Below are 22,688 nucleotides of genomic sequence, written 5' to 3'. Positions count from 1 at the left end.
GGGTTATCAATGTTATTTTAGTCAATTTATAGAATATTTAAGAGACAGACGAACATGGAATTTATGTTTTTTAGTTTTTTTCTTTACAATTCTTAAATAATTACAAACCTGTCAGCAGTAAAAAAAAAAAAAAAAGCTTTCAAATGGAACCGATGGATTGATATTACATAATGGAAGATAACGACACGTGTTAAACTTTTAATCTCCACAAATTAGAAAAAAATTAATCTACTTTTTTTAGGTTGTGGAGCTCAGTAGCTGTGAAGAAACTCAAGCATTAGCACTGAGAGTTATACTCTCATTAATTAAATATAACCAACAGAGGATACATGAGTTAGAAAATTGTAATGGACTTTCCATGATTCATCAGGTGTTGATCAAACAAAAATGTCTCGTTGGCTTTCACATTTTGAAGGTAGGTTCTCATAAAACTTATTCTCAGAGTTTCATATGCAGTGATACTTACCTCTTCATTAAAGTCTTCCAATAATAGAGTTTTGTGTTTCAGTTACTCCTGAAGAAAATGAAGGAAACTCAGTAGTATACATTTAATCAAACTAAGGCTCTTCTGGGTTTTTCATCATTTAAATAATTACATTTTAATTTCCTTCAAAACATTTTAGAAGAGTAAGAGAAAAAAATTAAGATTTTTAGATCTTGAAGAGCCAGCACTGCCCCCTCAGCCGGCCCCTCATTCTGTGGACCAGTGAAGGTGGAACCCGCAGAGACACTGCTGTTTGCTTCAGCTCCACAGCTGTGGAAGGGAACCCAGTCCGCCAGACACCTAGTGCTGCGCCGTTCCCGTTAAGCAGTGCTGCTGTAGAGTTAGTACCTTAAAGCCTCACTCGCTTTTATGATGATCCAGCTGTCATCGTATGTTTAAGTTTAGCTTTCTAACTAAAAGCATTTGGTAACATTGTGAACATCTTTCCCTCTGAGGGTACTAGTACTAAGGCAGAAGACCACACCTCTTCCCATGCCCCCAAATCCCAACTCTTAAAACTGTCAAGATCCATACATTTGTGGCATGGATACTTCTTGGAAAAAGTTTAAAACCCAACAGATTCATTGAATTTAAAATATAGAATGTGGTTTCTTTTACCCCATGTTTGAAACTGAATAGTCATTTATAAATATTTGAAATGTGGAGTTTTCACGTTACTTGAATTGTTTTACAAAACAAGTTAAAGACACTTTGTGAAATGTTGAGTTATTCACTAGTTTTCCTTTGAATTTAATGTTATGACTGCTGAGATTGAAAGCTTAACATTTCTGTTGAATTTTTGGATTAATTGATTATTGATGCACCTGATATTAATGCTGTTTTTCTACAGACCCTCCTTGAAGGTTGCTGTGGTGAAGATATTATTCATATCAATGAGAATGGAGAATTTAAGTTGGATGTAGAGTCTAATGCTATAATCCAGGATGTTAAGCTGCTAGAGGAGCTGTTGCTAGACTGGAAGATATGGAATAAAGCAGAGGCATGTACTTTTTGTGGTAAAAAACACTTGCGAATTTACCCTCTTAATTTTTACATGTACAATACAGTATTAACTGTATATATTCTGTTGTACAGCAGATCTCTGGAACATTTTCATCTTGTTTGACTGAAACTCTACCCATTGGACAACTGTTCCCCATTTCCCCTGCCCCCAGTCCCTGACAACCACCATTCCGTGTTCTGTTTCTGCGTTTGATTACATTAGATACTTAATACAAGTAGAATCATTCAGTGTTTGTCTTTTCGTGATTGGCTTATTTGACTTTGCATCGTGTCCTCAAGGTCCATCTGTGTTGTAGCATGTGACAAAATTTTTTCTTTTTTAAGATGGAATAATATCCCCTTGTATGAATTTTCCACATTTTCTTTGTTCATCTGTCATGCACACTTAGGTTGCTTCCACATCACGGCTGTCGTGAATTATGCTGCATTGAACATGGATGTGCGGAGGTCTCTCTGAGATCCTGTTTTCAATTATTTTAGATATATACACAGCAGTAGGATTGCTGAATCATGTAGTAATTCTGTTTTTAATTTTTTGAGGCACCTCCATGCTATTTTCTGTAAGAGAAGCACCATTTTACAAGCCTACCAACAATGTGCAAGGGTTCCAGTTTCTTTACATTCTCACCAACGATTGCTATTTTTTGGTAGTGGCTATTCTGTAGGGTACAAGGTCGTAGCTTGTTGTGGTTTTGATTTGCATTTCCCCAGTGACTGCTGATGATGAGCATGTCTTCATATACTTGTTGGCCCTTTGTATATCTTCTTGGGAGAGATGTCCATTCAAGTCCTTTGACCATTTTTTAATTGGGTTATTTGATTTTTTGTTAAAGTGTTGTAGGAGTTCTTTATATATTCCGCATGTTAATCCCTTATGTCGTATATGGTTTGCAAGTATTTTCTCCCATTCTGTAGGTTGCCTTTTCACTCTGTTGATTGTTTCCTTTGCTGCACAGAGATGCATGTACTTTTAAAGATTCGTCTAATCATTATTGTGGAGAACAGAACAAATTTGCTGCTTCAAAGTGATGTTAATTGTAATGGAAGTCTGGAGATGAACTTCTGTGCAAGGTTTTGGACAGCCGTGGGTAATGCTGGTCTGAAGCGTCAGGGTCAGAACTTGGGCTGCTGGTCGTAGCTAGAGCAGCACTCAGGCTGGAGGACGTTTGAGTCAACTGGAGACTTCCATTTACCATAAACTCTGAAAGGGGATCCCGCTGAGAGCGTGGAGAGTCGAGTCAAGGAGAGGGAAATAGACACACTTCTGAGTAAGGGAGCCGCATTACCCAGAAGTCATAGAGCTATATCAGTATGCAGGGCAAGGCTATGAAGCCTTGGCTTCACGGTAGGCGTAAGCTAAGGAGCGTGCTTTGATCTTAGGTCTAGGCAAAGCATCTCAACAACTGGATGGATCAGGTCGTCTTCATCAGGACCCAGCCAAGGAATGAATATAGGGCTGTTTCCTTTCTGCCCTAGTTATAAACATAGTCTTTATAGTTTGGTTCATAGAGCCTCCTTAGTTCTAGTGTAGACTATAGATTGTCTAGAGTTATTTAGAGTATAACAACATTAGCATCAAACATAATTAAAGACCAGTTCAAAGTGTATACCTTTAGAATTTTAAAAAATTTGATTATTTCCAAATTTGGCAACAGTCCCCCCACATTTACTCACAATTGGTAATGAGTTATGGGGCTTCCCTGGTGGCGCAGGGGTTGAGAATCTGCCTGCCAATGCAAGGGACATGGGTTCGAGCCGTGATCTGGGAAGATCCCACATGCCGTGGAGCAACTAAGCCTGTGTGCCACAACTACTGAGCCTGTGCTCTAGAGCCCGTGAGCCACAACTACTGAGCCCACATGCTGCAACTACTGAAGCCCATGAGCCTAGAGCCCATGCTTCGCAACAAGAGAAGCCACCACAATAAGAAGCCTGCACACTGCAGTGAAGAGTAGACCCCGCGCACAGCAATGAAGATCCAACACAGTAATAAATTAAATAAATAAATAAATATTTTTAAAAAATGAGTTATGAAAAACTGAAGGAAACTTTTCTAATCTATCATTAACAAAAATAAATTTTGACCAAACATGCTAGGTGACAGAATTACTTTCTATTCTTATATAAAATTATATTATAAAATTGTTGTTATTTGAAGAAGCAAAGAATATGCTTCTACAAAACACAGGGGAAAGTATCACAGAGCTGTGTCCAGCAGCTAACTGTTGCTTTCTCTGGATTTTATGATATTTGTCAGTTTTTTAAACTTTCTATTTTGTTGTGATTTCTCATTCTAAATAAATACTCAATTTCAGAATTTAAAAAATCTGTATACATACATATGTGTGTGTGTGAAAGTACACATCATGTGGCAGGAAGAGAGCAAATGAACATGGCGATAGTGAATGCAAACAAGGTGGATCAAAGGCAGGATAGATAGAAACGTGATAAAGAAAGGGCTCAGTTGTAGATTGGAAGATCGATTCTTAACTGAAAGTTAGACAGCTATTTTAGTATTTCAAAAGAGGATGGTAGGGCTTCCTAGGTGGCGCAGTGGTTAAAAATCTGCCTGCCAATGCAGGGGACACAGGTTTGATCCCTGCTCCAGGAAGATCCCACATGCCACAGAGCAACTAAGCCTGTGTGCCAAAAACAAACAAACAAAAAAAAAGAGAGGATGCTAATTTGACCATTAAAAAACAGTTTGACTAAAACAACAAAGCATTTTTTGTTGAATTCAAAAGTGATATATCCAAATACTTCTATGGGTTTGAAATAAGATTTTCCTTCCTAATTATTTTTTTAACTGAGTTGTTTTGTTTTTTGTTGCTGGCTGTCTGTTTGCTTTGGCCCTATTCTATGTTAGTACTATTTTTCAGGCCTGAATCAAGCTTTCATACTTGGGCTGCCTTGTCTTCCAATTTTCGTATGCCTTTTTCTTCTAGGACATCCTGGCCCTGTCTTATGAAGAGAGAGGCCTTCATTAGAATAGTATGATTAAGTCTATCAATTTCTTGGCCTTTTCATTATTCATTTCCATCAATAGTGGCAGGAAAAATAGCAATACCTGCAATCCAAGCCAGTTAATTTTGCTTTTTGTTAATGGCTTTGTTGAAAGGTTACTTGGGCTAATAAAATGAGGTGAAGATTATCTTTCAGTAGTGGTTATCTATGTAAGATTCCTTTTTCTCTATTACTGCAGATAATTTAAGATTGTTTCAGTATGGGAGAAGCACTTTAAAGCACCTTAAAAGGACACTAACTACTGTTTGAAACTGCACATTTAGTAATTGTGCGGAGAATTCTATTATTTGGGCTTAAAAGTAAATTAATCCAAAAATGCAGAATTTCTACATTGTCAGTAACTTTTTTCAATTTAGTACATTTTCTTCTAAAAGTATTTGATTAAATGCTGCATACATAAATTAGCATTGAAGTCTATACATTTTTAATAATGCTCTTTGAAGATAAATTCCTTGTAAACAGTTAATATCGATGATGTGTTTCATGTGTTTCTTTATAGTAAATAAATCCCCCAAGATAATTCATCTTTTGGAAATACTGTATGTCATTTAATGCCACAGAAGGGTTAATGTACTAAAGCAACTAATGCAATATGGTATTTAGCATAAGTATTTAGAAATGACCTATTGTCCAAAAAAAAAGTCTGGGAATGAATCTTAAAATCTACTTTTTCAGACAAATTTAATCTTTGACCCTGCACATATACACAGTGTTAAACTGATGTGTTGCCTGTCTTCTGAAAAGCACACAGTATGTTTTTCAGTAACTCTGTGCTAATTGGTATGTGTTTCTTTTCTCAGCAAGGTGTTTGGGAAACTCTGTTGGCAGCCCTAGAAGTCCTCATCAGAGCAGATCACCAGCAGCAGGTGTTTAATATTAAGCAGTTATTGAAAGCTCAAGTGGTTCATCACTTTCTACTGACTTGCCAGGTTTTGCAGGTACTTTTCATGTAACTTTACTTCTGGAGCTTTTTCTGTAATGATTTCTCTTTAGTAACTCAATACTGTGGACTCAGTTTTTGTGGGGCTTTAAGTGAGGTTATTTTCTGTCTTCCCTACTTTCCGCGATCCCTTCTTTCAACTAATAGTATCGGAGGTTTTCAACCCCTGCCTCTTGTAACTTGACCTTTCCATTGTCATCATTCCTAACTCAGCTGCAATAGAACAACTACTAAATTCCTAAGATATTTCTTTATGTTGGGACAAAATGATAATTTTGTGGTCTCTTGAACATCAACAGTAGTGATATTTTAACTTGTTCCATATTCCTTAAATAACAAGTGCCAGTATGTGTTGTTTTAATAAGTCTGTATTTGTGGGAGATCTGTTATATGTACTAGAATTAGCATGTTGAAAATATATCAAAAATACTGTATCAAAAAGTGGCACTACCTCCACCAGTCACATTGTAGGGCCTGTGCTGTGGCCTGGCCTCTAGTTAAGTTATTTTCTGTGCCTTCACAGATGTCCTATTTTAGCTTGGTTGGTGTATTGGACTTGTTGGCTGTTCTTTCAGTGTCTGAGGCATATGTTAGAACTTTATCAAGTCAGATTAAGTACAGGGGATCAGTCATATTTTCTTTGTTTCTACTGCCTTTGTTTCAGTTGCACTAGCGGCTTCTCGTGTACTTAGAATACAATCCAAAATCTATGACAACATCTATGGAAAGGCTTGTATGATCTAGCTACCCATCCAACCTCATCGTATACTGCTGCAGCCGCCTCCCGCCAGTCTTGTTTCCTTTCCTTAAACAAGTGAGCCTTTTTCCCACCACAGGGCACGTGATGGTCTTTCCAATTAAAAAGTTATGCATCCCATGCTTTTCATCTGGCCAACTCCGGCTTGTCCTTTATGCCTCAACTTAAAATTGCCTTCCTGAGAGAAGCCCTTCCTGCCCTCTCCATCTAAGTTAACGCTTTCTCCTTTCTGCACTCTCACTCTGCACATATATGATTTGTTAGTTTTATGTCATTTAGGACATTATGGTTTATTTCCCTCTGCAAACTTCCTGAGAACAGGGATAAGGTTGTTTGTTGATCACACTGTAATCCCAGTGCCTCATATGCATAGGCATGCAATAAATAATTGTTGAATTAATGAATTGTGAAAAAAAACAAAAACAAAAGCGCTTAATGCCTTTCTCGGCCCTGTGGTAACTTAGACTGTTGTCTTCAGGAATGTGATACAGTGACCTCTCAGAGCCTTGCTTCCTGATGTTTTATGTGTCACCTGTGGGTCAGTTTTCCTCTAACTCAGTTTCTTTGTCTGTCCATTTTGAAATTCAGCCAGTTTTAAGTGAGTTCATACGACAGTGTGAAGTTCTTATTCAGTCTTTCCATGTCAGAAAAGTGACTGTTAACAACTTGGAGATTTCAATATATATTCTCACTTCCATTTTATTTATAAAAATACTAGAAAAGTTCAGGTGCCAATTCCTTTTAATGAAAGTATATTTCTTCTCCCTTCTTTATTCAAAGAGCCTGTTTGTCAAATTAGCAGTTATTTATTAAGGATAGCTTTATGTTAGTTATTGTGAGACGTATATAAAAATTGGAACTTAGTCATTGCCTTTAAGGTACTTTGCTGTATTCAAGGGAGAGTAATAAATTGGTAGTATATTGGTTGTGAGGCAGTTTCGTTAGACTATGAGTACATGTAAAGAACCTGTAGGAGATTAAAAATGGAGGTGTACAAGTAAGGAGCAAATATGGAAGAGGTTGTAAAGGCAGTTAATAGGGCTTGATTCTGTGTAAATAGAAACTGCAAAAGAAGTCAAATATATAATGTAAAATTTCAAGCTAGGAGACTAGAAGACTGATTGCATCATCAAAGAAAGAAGGATTGAACATGAATTGAACAAGAACTGAGCGTAGTGCATGTGAAGTTATGGCGGGACGCTCAGCGACACTGACCTCCAAGTACTTGGATGTGCAAGGTTGGAAGTGGCGAGAGAGTAGGACTTGTTTGCGTTGATGTGATCGTGAAGCCATGTAGATAAAGAAGCACTACAAGATACACAGAGGTAGTGAGAGAATCATAGAGAGCTAAGGTTTGCATCTCGGGAAATATCCATTTTCAAGGCATGAAACAGGAAAAAGGAGCTGTTGAGAGAGATGTAAAAAGAATAATCCAAAAATTAAAAAAAAAAAAAAGTAGTTGAAGCAGTAAAGAAGAACCAGGAAGCCCAGCAAAGTGAAAGCCAAGGGTGGGCAGGTTCAGGGAGAACTTGCCCAGACAGAGGTGGTTTCTAGAGCCAAATAAAGTGAAAGTTCCAAGGAAATGTGGACAAAAGGCTGTCAACTTGGAAATTCTTTTTTTTTTTTTTTTTTTTTTACTATCCTGGGGCAATGCAAGAGAATTCCAGTTTTTCTCTCATTCTCTCCAACACTTGGCACAGTCTCTCATTTTAATTATAGTCACTTAGTAGAGTTTTTTTGTTTTTTTAAATTTATTTATTATTTATTTATTTTATTGGCTGTGTTGGGTCTTTTTTGCTGTGCGCAGGCTTTCTTTAGTTGCAGTGAGTGGGGGCTGCTTTTCGTTGTGGTGCGCAAGCCCCTCGTTACAGTGGCTTCTCTTGTTGTGGAGCATGGGCTCTGAGCGTGTGTTCAGTAATTGCATCACTTGGGCTCAATAGTTGTGGCTCACGGGCTCAATAGTTGTGACGCATGGGCTTAGTTGCTCCACATCATGTAGGACCTTCCTAAAGCAGGGATCGAACCCATGTCCCCTGCATTGGCAGGCAGATTCTTAACCACTGCGCCACCTAGGAAGCCCTGTCACCTTGGAAATTCTTGATGGCTTATAAGATTTCAGCAGAGTGAAGAAGGCAAGAAACAGATTTCTTGGGACTTTAGGCAGCATGTGTGGTGATTGTTGGAAGCAGTGAGAATTTAAAAGTGATTATTAGGGACTTCCTAGGTGGTGCAGTGGGTAAGAATCTGCCTGCCAATGCAGGGGACATGGGTTCTATCCCTGCCGCAGGAAGATACCACATCCTGCAGAGCAACTAAGCCCATGCACCACAACTACTGAGCCTGCACTCTAGAGCCTGTGCGCCACAACTATTGAGCCCATGTGCCGCAACTACTAAAGCCCACACGCCTAGAGCCCATGCTCTGCAACAAGAGAGACCACCGCAGTAAGAAGCCCGCGCACCACAATGAAGAGCAGCCCCCACTGGCCGCAACTAGGGAAAGCCCGTGTGCAGCAACGAAGACCCAACACAGCCAATTAAATAAATAAATAAATAAATAAATAAATAAATAAATAAATAAATAAAGTGATTATTAAAATGTCCAGCAGCAAAAGAAAAGAGAAACAGAATGTTAACAAAAGCTTCCCAACAGGTCAAGTTAAGTGATTTTTTTTTTTTTAATGGGATAGGATTTTTAGGCTGGGATGAACTTAGGAATGAATAATTGAGGTGGTGACCAGGAGAGCTGGGAAGTCACAAGGGGTGCGATTTAGAAAAAAGCAGATGGTTGTGGCAGAAATAACACTGATCTGCAAGTTAGGAGACCTGTGTTCTTATCTTGGCTTAGCCACTTGGCTGTTGCGAGATCCTTACAGAGGGGTTTTGTGCTTACTTTTGTAGACTTGGTGTTCTCTTCTTAAATCGCAGGTAGTCAGACTAAACGGTATCAAAGTTAGCATCTAGATTTTAAGTTTTCTGATTCAGCAATATACAAAAGTAAATGAAGAAGAGTGGATGTAGAGATATATTGTATACTTGGACAAAGAAGAAAGATGAGGTTTACCTTTGGTAGCCTTGATCTAGAGGCCAGCTGCTACCCATTGGGGAGGTAGAATTGAAGAATGTAAATAATTTATATCCATCTTTATTTGGGGGAATTACTTGGCATTCTACCAGGCCTCATTATTCCAGGCAGTAGATGATGCAGTAGAAAGAGATCAGAGGTCTGAGTTTGAGTTAATGGCTGCACTACTGACGTGTTTTCTGTGTGGTTTAAGTTAGTCATATAACCACTTGGGGCCCTCCTATTTTAGAGATGACAGATAAAACCTCTCAGAGCTGTTGTGGAAAAGAACTTTGGAGACTGGAACATACTGTATTCATGTAATCAGTTTTGTCTATCAAAAAAATTCCCTTCTGAACACCTAGTAGTAGTAGCAGAAGTAGTAGTAGTAGTGATAATAGTACTAATAGTAGCTAACATTTATATGGGACCATTGATTTTAATGAATTTTGATAGCAGGATTGCTTTAATTGAGAAATAGTGACTCAATTTTACAGTAAATATGGTCAGTCTAGAGTAGTAAACCAACACAGTTCTATCTTAAGCAGAATTATCTTGCTTAAAAGAGAAATGTTAGTTAAGTTGACAGTTCTCTTTAAATCTAAAGACAGTTTTTATTTTTTTCAGGAACACAAAGAGGGGCAGCTTACATCCATGCCCCGAGAGGTTTGTAGATCATTTGTGAAAATTATAGCAGAAGTCCTTGGATCTCCTCCAGATTTGGAATTATTGACAATTATCTTCAATTTCCTTTTAGCAGTTCACCCTCCTACTAATACTTACGTTTGTCATAACCCCACAAACTTCTACTTTTCTTTGCACATAGGTAGGTATAATAAATTTTTTTGAACCTTGGCTATTTCCACTTTTGTTTTTTTCTTCCCACTTGATTCATGTTTCTTTGATATTTATTGAATAGCCTCTGTGCTAGAAACTAATTACACACTGGGATTGGGACAGGGCAGAGGGCCACGAAATGAATCAGACATGGTCTCTGCCTTCAGAGGGCTTAAATGCCAAGAGGCAAAGGGAGATATATATGCTGAAATAATTATAATAAGAAACAATATCTGGTAAGTACCTAATAGTTACAAAAGAAGAACCAATTAGATTTCAGAAGAGTTAGGGTTTCATCAGACAGGTGTGGAAAGAAATTTAATAGATTAATATCTGCCATGGGCATTGAAGAATTTAAGTAAAATTTGATAGGTAGATTGGAGAATTAGCATTCCAGGTGAAGAGAATGATTTAAAGCAAGGAAAAATAGAGAAAATAAAGAATAATGAATTTTACCTAATATAGGGGATTTATATAGGAGTAGTGAGAAATAATACCATAAATATAGTTTGGGATGATCATTTATTCCATCCCACCTAGGGTCATATTAAATAAGTCCTTGAGAGAAAAGTCATAGAATTTGAATTTGTATGCCAGTTAGGGGTAATCAAAGGATTTTGTTTTGTTGTGTTTGCTTGAGCCAAGGAATATGATGTAAGTAAATTATTACAGTAAAATTCAGTGTATAGAAACGACCTGCATAGAAGTGAGTTGAGACTCTGGGAACAGATGAGACCACTGAAGAAAAGTGTTGAGAGAGAGAGAGGGAAAAAGGAAGCTAAGGATAGAACTATTGGTAATAATGCTAATTAGAGGGTGGAGCAAGAAAGGGTAATCTCAGTATGAAAGAAAGATGGAATAGTCAGGATTTTAAGAGAGCTAGGAAAAGGTGATGTGGTAGGAAAGTAAGCATGAGTGTGCCTGTAAGAAAGCTAGATAGTAAACTTGGAGAGGAAACTGGTTGTCAGACAGCCATTTTAAGTGATATAATAAGTGAATAAAATGATTCAGCTGCAGTAAAAATCCAAATGAAATTATACAGCGTGACTTTGTGTTAGGCTCAGCAGACACTTATAGTGAGGAAAGTAATGTCAGGCTTCTGGTAACACAGGGTAGTGCAGAGATGAGTGAAATGTGGCCGCCTCCCTGAAGGAGCTTATAGTCTAGTAGCGGGAGAGACATAAACAGGTAAGTATACCATGTGGAAAGCACAGCGATGTCAATATTTCCTCTTCTGGTAGCCTAGAGCATGGCAAGGGGATATTTCCTCACCTCCTCTGAGTCTTAAAGGTTGAGTAGGAGTTGAAGGGAAGGGCCTTCCAGGCAAAGCAAACAGCTTGGTGTTGCTGAAGTATAATGTAAGAGAAAAGGCTGGTAGAAGGTTGTGGAAACAGATCGTGGAGATTCTTGTAGACAGAAAGCTTGGACTTTATCCAGAGTGGTAAGCAGGCAACAGAAAGCCACTGGAAGGTTTTAAGCAGAGAGTGACATGTGATGATAGAATGCTAGTAGCTACGAAGATTTGAGGGTGACCAGATGTCCATCACAGATACTGTTTAGAAGTCTGTGATAATAATCCGGGTGAAGGGTAATGAGAGCCTGCATTACAGCACTATGCTAGGGATGAGAAGAGTTCAAGAAACAGAAATAAAGCCAATGGAACCTGGAGGCTGTCTTGACATGGGTAAACAAAAAGTGTTGTGGTCAAGGGTGGCTCCTGGATCCTGCATAGGAAATGGGTGCTTTTACCAAAGGAACCAGAGAACAACACCAGAGTGAATTTAGGGCAGAAGGATGACTCAAATTTAGATTTGTTGCCTTTGTGGTGCATTTAAGAAATCAAGCAGTGGAATTTACAAGTATGAAGCTCAGAAAGGAAGATTAAACTGGAGGTATCAATTTTACAGTCATATTGGGACCTGTGTAAAAATAGAAGACACAGCCTTTCCCTCAAGGAAGGAATTGATGAACAGTCTCCTTGGAGAGATCATATTAGCATATGAAAAGTGAGCAGTTAGCTGTTAAACTATAGGAGTAATGCTAAGTACAGTTGAAATTCAGAGAAAATAGAAGTTAACGTGGCTACTGATAGTCAATGAAAGGATGGAGAGTAAGAAGTTGTAGAGTATCCTCATGTATCAAATGCACATTATTAGAAAGTATGCCTTTTTTTTTTGCTTTGAACATCTTTTTATTAACATTTGTATTTAATGATTTGCTTTTAAAGTTATATTTTTGTTTTACCTTTTTTTTTAATTGTCTAAAAACTTTTTGATTCCAGATGGCAAGATCTTTCAGGAGAAAGTACAGTCGATTGTGTACCTGAGGCATTCTAGCAGTGGAGGAAAGTCTGTTACTGGCCCTGGATTTATGGTAATAAGCCCATCTGGTTTTACTGCTTCACCACTTGAAGGTAAACAAACAAATAGAAAGAATAATGAAAGTATAACCCTTCTCTATTTAGTTCTGAATATTAATAGATAAATTGTACATGTTTTAGCAGCATAATACAACCTGATATTCAGACTAAATAAGTGGAAGGCTAAAATTAAAAATAATAGAATACATTTAAGGACTCCATTTCACTACTCTCTGATGTCAGTAACTCACACTCAGTATGACAAGTGATTCTCAGAAGAACTTAGGAAACTGATGAGTCTCATGCTGTCTTGCCCTAGAATTCTTTCTCCCCTTTTATCATAGTCATTTGTCTTTCATTAAACTTCTGATTTTTTTTTCCATTTTCTTCAAAAGCTTTGGCTTACTGTCTCCTTTCCACCTGAACTCATTCTAGACAACTTCACTTGCTGTGTAAATGGCCATCCGTACTCCAGCGTCATGGTCCTTGACTCTGGGGACCTTCCCCTCTACTTCATCTACCAGTCTGCTCACATCTATCTTAGACACCATCAAAGAATGCTCCCACCTCTGAAACTACAGTCTCCCACTCTCTGTGACAACTTCCTATCTTTCTGGTTTCTTTATCATCATCCCAAGTTCTCTCTGCCTGTTTTCCCCTCTGGCCTAGATCCCATTAGCCAATAATTTTATTTCTTCTTTTCCTTGTCCCCCTTGGCCTTTTGGCACTCTTGAGCCGAAAAACTTGAACCTTTCCTCAATCTAACAATCCTCACACTCCTGTGGATTTTTCTTTTTTTTAAATAAATTTTATTATTTGTTTATTTATTTACTTATTTATTTATTGGCTGCATTGGGTCTTCTCTGCTGTGTGCATCTCTCTCCAGCTGTGGGGACCAGGGGCCACTCTTCATTGTGGTGCACGAGCTTCCCATTGTGGTGGCTTCTCTTGTAGAGCACGGGCTCTAGGCTCACGGGCTTCAGCAGTGTGGCACGTGGGCTCAGTAGTTGTGGCTCGTGGGCTCTAGAGCACAGGCTCAGCAGTTGTGGCGCACGGGCCTAGTTGCTCCGTGGCACATGGGATCCTCCCGGACCAGGGCTTGAACCTGTGACCCCTGCGTTGGCAGGCGGACTCTTAACCCCTGCGCCACCAGGGAGCCCCTAGAATTTCTGCCATTAAAAGGGCCTGCAGCAGAGTCGACCGTATAAGTTTCCTGTATGTTCAGAATCAATTACCTCTTCTATTTCCGTAGCAAGTATATTCAAGTCTTTAAGCTAACAATACTTTCTATCTTCCTAGTTTGTTCTTAAGAAACAACCTCATCTCTATTTTTATAGAGAAAAAATAGGTCCATGTCTGCTGGTTGTGAACTGGCTGTTTGTCTTTTCCTTTCCTGACTGCTGTTCTCTTCCATACTGAGACACTCCTTCTACTGTCAGTCCCACCTAGTCTTGTCTCCAGCTCCAATACAAATTATTAAATAGGCTGGTAAGATAGAGACAGATAAATAAGACAAGGTATCTAGGTATTAATCTCCAATATCCTTTCTCTCCCAAAGTGTTGCAGTTATTCTCTAGCACATTTTATGGCCTTTTATTATAATATTTTAAGGCTGTGTTTTAGTTTTATTTGGAATTTTATAGAAAGTGTCATTTTTTAAATCATTGTGCATCACTCTGAAACATTTTCTAGTGCAATCATGCCTCCATTTTCTCCAGGTCATGTGAACAGGCTGTTTTGGCAACCTTATTCCTCCAGCCAAAATCCAGAAATAACTAGGAGAAATTTCTGAGCTGTGGAGCTGTTTTACTGCCACAAAGCCTGAGCTCTAAGCAGTTTATTCAGTGCTTGTTTACTTCATATCAGTGCTTCTCAAGTTTTCACGTGCCAAAAACTCACCTGGAGAACTTGTTAAAACACAGCCCTGGGCCCCTGCTTCACATGTTCTGATTCTGTAGATCTGGGGTGGAGCCTGAGAATGTGCATGTCTAACAGTCACACAGCGGTGCTCATCCCCGTGCTTCTGGCCCACAGACCACACCTTGAGCAGTGTTCACTTACATCCTGTGCGCTAGCATGAGAGGGATTTTTCTGGTCTCCTCCTACATAGAATATAAGAAGCAGAAAATTGGAGAGCTATAGCAAGAAGAGAAAAAACTGTTTCTTCTCAGTAACAGCAGCAAAAAGTGACTGCAGAAATGGAGGAGTGAGAGAACAGTCTAGGGACATTCAGCCTAGTAATAACAACACCAGGAACGACTATCACTGCCATTTATTGAGCACCTGTTAGATGGCGGGCACTATGCTAGTGCATCACGAGTAGGATCGCACTCAATCCTTAAGGCAGCCCTGCAGAGTAGATGTTCTGAACCCTCATTTTACATTTGCAGAAATGAACACTCATATCATTAAATGACTTACCTAAGCCACCTAACTAGCTGAACTATCGCTTGAATCCTGTTATATGTCGAGGCAAAGCCCGCACTCTTTCCACTGTATCAGACTGCATCCTAGTGACTGTTAGCCTGAGGCACCTAAGTTTCACTTAATTCACTACAGTAGGGCCATTAATCCTAATAGGTTCAAATCACTTATATTTTGTTAAGGAGACAGGAAAAGATATGTATCTTGAGAAAATTTTATTAAAAAGTAGTTAAAAGAAAAATAGATTTAACACTTAAGAATTTTAAGCATTAGTGACTGTGACCATCAGCCTGTGTGGGTTCTTTAGCATCGCTAGATAAATGGCTTGTTGCTGTGGGTGGGACTGAGAGTGCGGAAAAGAAGTGGGCCCACTGAATGGGTTTTTCTGTCTGCTCTTACCAGGAAACAGTTCCTCCAGCACTGTTCTACAGCAGATGACTGCCCCCATGCTGCGTTCTAGAAGCCTACCAGCATTTCCTACTTCTTCCCCTCGAATCCAACCACGAAAACTGACTGGAAGTTTGGGTTGTAGTATTGACAAGTTACAAAGCATTGTAGACAAGGATGCCGCTTCCCAGTCAGAGAAATGGAGCCCTCCGGGGAGTTCCGAGACGCTGAAAAAAGGCAAGGAAGATGCTTTCGTCAGTAGCTGTGAGTCTGCAAAAACAGTGTGTGAAACGGAAGCTGTCCTTCCAGCCCATGCCTCTGTCAGTGGTGTCCCAAAAGGAACATCGGGACTTCCAGCGGTCAAAGTAGATCAGAAAGAGATGGGAGCAGAAGCCAGATCAGACGATGACAGTGCTGGGGACGAGTCCTGCCCACGCCGACCTGATTACCTGAGGGGACTGGCCTCGTTCCAACGAAGCCACAGCACTGTTGCAAGCCTTGGGCTAGCTTTTCCCTCGCAGAGCGGCTCTGCAGCTGTCGGCCGGTGGCCAAGTCTCGCTGACAGGAACGTCGTCGGCTGGGAGGACTTTGCCTTTTCTCTCCGTTACGAGCCACACCACAGCCGGACTGCGAGCGCTCACAGGTACCCACGATTTTGTATGCCAACCCACCCCCCTCCTTTTTTTTTTTTACTGTTCTTTGAAGAATTTTTGTTCTTGTAAAAATGTCTTTATTATGTGACCTCTTATAGTACAAGATATGTATTAACAACAAACTAAGGTACCTTTTTCCTTGTTTTAATACTACGTGATATTGAATTCCATATTTAACCAAAGGCTAAGCCATAAATCGTTCTTGAAAAAAAAGTTATCTTATGGTTATCCCATGTGGTTATTAGAGAAAAACTCTTCCATTTAGGGAAATTATACAGTTTATATTGGTCCCCAAAGCATCTTAATTAGCACTGTCAATGAAACATTCCACGATGATGAAAACGTTCACCTGTGCTGTCCACCGTAGGAGACGTAGATGTACTTGAAATGTGGCCAGTGCAGCTGAGCAATTGGATTTTTAATTTAATTTTAAATAGTTGAAGTAACACAGTGGCTGTTGGAAGTCACAGATGTAGAATAGACTAGTGTCCAATAGACGGATATCCTAAAAAATACCGGTGATGGAAAGTGATGGCAAATTTGTTAATCACAGTTAAATCAGGAAACATTTTTTAAACCTTATGAACTTGTTTCACATGTGAAAAATATTACTACTCATCACAGTTTTTAAGGTAATCATGATACACTACTTTTCTCCCCGATATTGTGTTGGTAAGACTTTTGGGGTCTGTGTTTTAGTGTAACTGAAGACTGTTTGGTACCTATATGCTGTGGGCTGTATGAACTCTTAAGTGGAGTTCTTCTCATCCTGCCTGATGTCATGCTGGAAGATGTGATGGACAGGCTCATTCAGGCAGACACGCTGCTGGTCCTTGTTAACCACCCATCGCCGGCCGTACAGCAAGGAGTTATTAAAGTAAGGGCAACTCCTAATACGTTGTTTTCATTTGGAAAAGTAAATATGTGTGTAATTTAAAATTTGAATATACGTAGTCAAATAGACCTGAAGCTTTCTTTGTTCTTAGGCATAATGAGCTGATAGAGTTTGTTACTTCTTACCCCTATCTTTATATATATTACCATCCAATTTTAAGCCCTCCATCTTATATAGATTCATATCGGTATGTTTGTTAAGCCTTTACTACTTACAAGGAACACATAGCTCACTGCAAGTCTCTCCTGCAGTGTAGTATCGTCAGATCTTTGACACTTGAGGTTTCAGCTCAGGTGTCACCTTCTCAGAGAGGCCTTCCCTGATCACCTTTCAGAACAGCTTCCGTCCAGCCCTGCTCCTCGTTTGTTCTATTATAGCATCCTAGTTGTGTCTTGTAATTATCTTTTTAATTTGTGTACTTGTTTTTTTTAATCTCCCATACTGAAATATACATCCTGTGAAGGTAGGCATCTTGTGTCTAACATATAAAAGATCCTAAGTACATTGTTGAAAGAATAAATGTTTGATATGAATGGTTCCCTTTAGGAAACAACCCAAAATTGAAATGGTCTTTAAAGAGTCTCATTTTCTTAGTTTGATGTGGGATATTGTTTAATCAGTTGCAGTTCAACCCACCATGTACTTAGCTTCCATTTCATGTGCAAAACACTGGGCGTGCTGCTGTGTGGGTTATAAAGGGGAATAAGCCTCTGCATTCAAGAGTTTATAGGCCAGTGGGGGAGAGAGATGTATACTCAACTAGGTAAAATGTAAGGACTTGTGTGATGCATGCTTTGATGGTAGCATCAATAAAGAAGAACAGGAGCACAGGAAAAGCAAATAATTCTGACAGGGGAACTAGGGAAGGATTCATGCGAAAGGTATATTTTGTCTTGTGCTGTAAACTTAGAAAGCCTTTTAAGTAGGGCGGTAAAGAGATGTGTGTTTTGGTAAGAATAGTCTGTCACCACTGTGAGGGAGTGATCGCAGGGGGGAGAGAGGTGGAAGCATCGTGTTCACAGGCTGGCACAGTGGTCCAGGGGAGAGATGATGAGCCCCTGATCTGGAGAAGTGGGAAGTCAAAGGACAGACAGATTTGAGAGACATTTGCTGGAATGGAGGTGAGAGACCTTCATAATTACATGTGGGAAATCAGGACGAGAAAAGCCAAAAGTGAGATTAGCCTTAAAACCTCAGAGTATGCTGCTGCTGTGCTCTGAGATCAGAACCATGGAAGAAGTGTGTTTGGAAGGAAAAACAATTACTTTGATTGTACACATGTTGCATTTAGGATGCTGGGAAAAGATGGAAATTTAGGCCTATGCTCAGGATAAATAAAATGTCGAGAAGTCTAGAAAAATAGAGCTCTGGGAGATATATAGAGATATACATATATATATATTTTTCCCCCCCAGGGAAAGAATCATACAGTGTTGACTGATTTTTCTTTTTTCAGAATTAGAATCAGACACAAATATTCTACTTATACTCAGCGAAGGCTGCCAGTCTGCGAGGTGTCCATGCTCAGCTAAAAAGCTAGTTTCCCATCACAAAAGTATTAAGACAGAGTCATCATTAGCATTCCATAATAATTAGAGACAAAGTTCATTTTTGTTTTGCTAAGGAGGTGGCATTTCTTTTGAGCTTTCTGTGTTCTATACAGATGAAACTAAACAATGACTCACAACTCTAAGTATAATACACTATCTGATTTGTATGCATTATATGAAGTTTTAACACATTATCTAACTTAATTTTTTTCCTTAGCTATTAGATGCATATTTTAATAGAGCATCTAAGGAACAAAAAGATAAATTTCTGAAGAATCGTGGCTTTTCCTTGCTGGCCAACCAGTTGTATCTTCATCGGGGAACTCAGGAATTATTAGAATGCTTCATTGAAATGTTCTTTGGCCGACGTATTGGCCTTGATGAAGAGTAAGTGGGTTTTCCCTGTTGGGAATCTTTTGTCTTCAATGTAAAATTTGTTAAACTGACTCTTAACAAAATTTCTTGGTCACTCTTAGAAAGCCAGAAGTCATTTTCCAAGTGAATCAATATCAATTCTATATGATATTCTTTCTAATATAACTTCTTCCTTTGTATTTCATTCACTAGCTAGGAACTAGAAAGAAAGAAATGCTGCATCAAATGAAAGAAAGTGATAGTTAGGACTTGGCGTACAGTGTTAACCTGAGGTTAACTGAGAAGAAGGTGGCTTCTGTAGCCTCAGCCGCAGATTACATGTGGGGTCTGTAGACAAGCTCCTCACTCCCCGCAGAGACCTGGGTTATCTGGGAGAAGAGTCAGTCCCTAACCTGGAATTCCAGCGCACTGAGCTTTGACCCTGGTGTAATGCTGAAGGATTAGCAAATAAGTACAAAAATTCAAGAATATTTTTCTCCCAAGCCAAAAGTTTGGCAGAAAAGTTAAAGCTGTTGTTTCTGTGTATGATTAAGTAGAGAGAAATGTGTCTTTTTATTATTATTGTGTCTCCTACTTGTTTGTAAGTAGAGCGATTCAGACCTTGAGGAGTTTACTTGTTAATTGCAGCAGTGACAGTAGTACTTTCTATTTGCATATAGCTTTTGGCTCTTTCAAAGCATTTCTGCATCATCTCATCTGATTCTCATAATAACCTTGAGAAGAAAGTAGAGCAAATACCACCACACACATTTGACAGATAAGGAAAATGAGGTTTAAAACAGGTATATAATTTCCCTCCATCACAGAGGCAAATAGTATTGGAACAAGAACTCAAGATCCATTCCTTTCGCTGGACCTCTTTTTACTAGCTCCCTGTCTCAAATACTAAGTAAAAGAGTAGTTGTTTTTTTAGTGTGCACTTGTTAAATAAATCCCTAGAGCAGGGGTTCTTTGTACAGTTTAGGAGTTTGTGGACAAATTAAAGTGAGTCAGTTAAAACCATGAAATTGTATACATGTTTCACTTGAATATTTGTATATTTGCCTTGGGACAGACTTCTAGCAACACTTTTTATCTTATTATTGGAGGGGATCTATGAGCTAAAAAAAGGTTAAGAATCCTTGCTACCCTAATTTATGCTTTATAGCTTCAAAATCAGGTCAACAAAGCAGCCCATATTGCAATCATTTTTCCTTCTTTCATGTTAATTGCTTCTAACGTGCTCTTAACTGTGTATTATTTATTACAGATTTGATCTGGAAGATGTGAAAAACATGGGACTTTTTCAGAAGTGGTCTGTCATTCCTATTCTGGGACTAATAGAGACCTCCTTGTATGACAACGTGCTCTTGCATAACACTCTCTTACTTCTTCTCCAGATATTAAATTCTTGTTCTAAGGTAGCAGATATGTTGTTGGATAACGGCCTACTCTACGTGTTATGTAATACAGTAGCAGCCTTGAATGGATTAGAAAAGAAGTAAGTTTTAAATTCTTATTTAAAACTACATCTGATAAAAACTTTGGAAAGGGAAAAACTTTAGTAGCAGGTTACATTAAAGTATTATGATATTTCATAATACTTTCAAAAAATTTCTTTCCTCCAAAACTGATTAAGTTTAATTTAATTTAATTTAATAGAGCATATTTTCCATCATTTTCAATAAAGTTTGGTTTAAAAAAAAAACAGATATTTATATGACATACTTTTAGGTATTTAGAATCTGAAGACAAGTTGAATAAATTTCCTCAAATATATTTACCAAGCTTCCACTATAGTCTTATAAAAATAATTATCCGCATCAGGAATGGAAAATTGAGGATTAGAGAGATGTAGTAACTTGCTGCAGATCACACAGCCGTAAAGAGAGAACTTGAGGCTGAATCTTCTTACTTCAGAAGCTTGTGCTTTACGGTCACCGTGCTCTCCCACTTTTAGCGTAGTAACACTGTCGGCTACCATAACAGTTTCTAATAGCCAAATGGCCGCCCACTGAATTGATTAACAGCTTTAAAGAATATGTTTGGCAATTATATTATTATTTGGATTTGTGCCTTTGGTGTCTGCATTTATGATGTACATTGTAACATTTTTATTGGCATAACGTTAAGATACAAATCTCCAGAAGCACCATCTTACTGCACATTAAAGCATTAAATGTTAAGTGTATTTTTGCAGAGCAGGCAGAGCATATCCTCAGTGATTCTCTGGGCCATATATGTTCAAATCTTTATCTCTTTTAATCCTGAAAATACTCATATTTTGCATAAGTGAACTTCAGAGAGGTCAGTTAATTTATTCAAATTAACCATCTCTGAGAAGTCTTCTCAGAAGAATATCCCTCTTCATACCCATGGAATCTTCACCTCTAATGTGGCTGGGACCCTGCGGGTACATTCCCACAGTATCTTGTGTTAGTCTCTGTTGTGACACTTACCATCGCTTACTGGTGATAGTTGTCTGTTCACTTGTCTGGTCCTCTGCAAGCTGAGTTTTGACAGGAGTCAAAGCATGTCTTCTTATTTCTGTTCCCAGCATGTAGTTCATATGACCTGCCGTAGAGTAACCATGGTTAAATATCGAATGAATGCGTGAACAAATGAATGAATGAATGCTAGCAGAACAGCAATTTAAACCAGTTCTTTTTGCCTTAAATTATTTGTTCTTTTCCTTTAGCGTTCCTTTGAATGAATACAGATTGCTTGCTTGTGATATACAGCAGCTTTTCATAGCAGTTACAATTCATGCTTGCAGTTCCTCAGGCTCACAGTATTTTAGAGTTATTGAAGACCTTATTGTACTGCTTGGATATCTTCAAAATAGCAAAAACAAGAGGACCCAAAGTAAGATTTAATTTTCATGGATGTGTGGGGGGCAGTTGTATAACAGCCAAAAATGTTAGTAGAACCTAATCTGTTTCTCTGGCTTCTGTAGAGAGAGTGGGATAGAGGAGAGAAACTGTTTTACTAAAGGTTCATCCTTTGTTTGCTGGATTGTTTGTTTGTTTGTTTGCTGACTTTAAAAAGAAACCTTTTTAAGTATCAAAAATTAAAAAGTGATGCCCTGATGTAATCAGCAGCTGGCAACACATCATTAAAAGAAGCTGCTGATTTTTCTTACCAAGTAGAATGAAAAGGCTTCTAGTGTATAATAATGGCCTTTAGTTTTCTTGGCAAATATTACAGTGAATATGGGGCAGAAAAATGTGAAAATTTCTGGTTAAACTTTTGCCTTATGTATTAAAAAGTCTGTTCTTTAAAACAGCTGCATAAAGTGAAATAAATTTGTGAGGTAGTATTTTTCCATTGAACTTTTTTAGTGATAATCTGGAAATTTGCTTTAAAATTGCTTTTAAAGACAGTTAAGAAATGTTTACTACCATCAAGAACCCATGTTGATCAAAAAATTTAAATTTATGTCTAATAAAACATTATTGGCAGTTTTGATATTGCATGAATATAAAAATCAATTAAGAAAAATTAACAACCACATAGCTTGAAAACATTCTAGTATCTTCTGTTCTTAGATATGGCTGTTGCACTACAGTTTAGAGTTCTCCAGGCTGCTATGGAATTTATAAGGACCACCGCAAATCATGACTCTGAAAACCTTACAGATTCATTTCAGTCTCCATCTGCTCCCCATCATGCAGCATTTCAAAAGCGAAAGAGCATTGCTGGTGAGTATTGAAATAATATTTTAATAATTATAAATGGAAGGTAGCTTGACTCTCCTGTATTCTGATGTCATTCACATTTTAAAACATTTCTTTGTTTCAAAAGTTAAACTGTAAAGTTTGAGAAGGTTTTCCTTATAGAGGAAACTATTCTACTGCTTTCTTTTCAGTGCTGTTCTCATTCAGTTATCTCTTGAGCACCTACCGTGTGCCAAGCACTGTGCTAAATGTTGAAGATAC

The 22,688-nt window shown here is 38.4% G+C and overlaps 1 protein-coding gene across 7 annotated transcripts in view; it reads left to right on the top strand.

Annotated features, from left to right (window-relative positions):
* LYST (lysosomal trafficking regulator) overlaps positions 1 to 22,688 on the top strand; it is a 195,958-nt gene that overhangs the window by 99,708 nt on the left and 73,562 nt on the right. For all 7 annotated transcript variants that reach the window (XM_057734359.1, XM_057734357.1, XM_057734360.1 and 4 more), the window contains 11 exons: positions 242 to 415; positions 1,335 to 1,484; positions 5,332 to 5,469; positions 9,919 to 10,117; positions 12,410 to 12,541; positions 15,314 to 15,941; positions 16,651 to 16,828; positions 18,614 to 18,783; positions 20,021 to 20,251; positions 21,449 to 21,615; positions 22,299 to 22,451. In XM_057734359.1, coding sequence (XP_057590342.1) covers positions 242 to 415; positions 1,335 to 1,484; positions 5,332 to 5,469; positions 9,919 to 10,117; positions 12,410 to 12,541; positions 15,314 to 15,941; positions 16,651 to 16,828; positions 18,614 to 18,783; positions 20,021 to 20,251; positions 21,449 to 21,615; positions 22,299 to 22,451 — 2,320 coding nt within the window. The remainder of the gene's footprint in view (positions 1 to 241; positions 416 to 1,334; positions 1,485 to 5,331; positions 5,470 to 9,918; positions 10,118 to 12,409; positions 12,542 to 15,313; positions 15,942 to 16,650; positions 16,829 to 18,613; positions 18,784 to 20,020; positions 20,252 to 21,448; positions 21,616 to 22,298; positions 22,452 to 22,688) is intronic.

This window comes from Hippopotamus amphibius, chromosome 5 (assembly GCF_030028045.1).
Source record: "Hippopotamus amphibius kiboko isolate mHipAmp2 chromosome 5, mHipAmp2.hap2, whole genome shotgun sequence".
Classification (NCBI taxonomy): domain Eukaryota; kingdom Metazoa; phylum Chordata; class Mammalia; order Artiodactyla; family Hippopotamidae; genus Hippopotamus; species Hippopotamus amphibius.
Note: the sequence above shows the minus strand (reverse complement) of the source record. Positions and strands in the feature narration are given on the sequence as shown.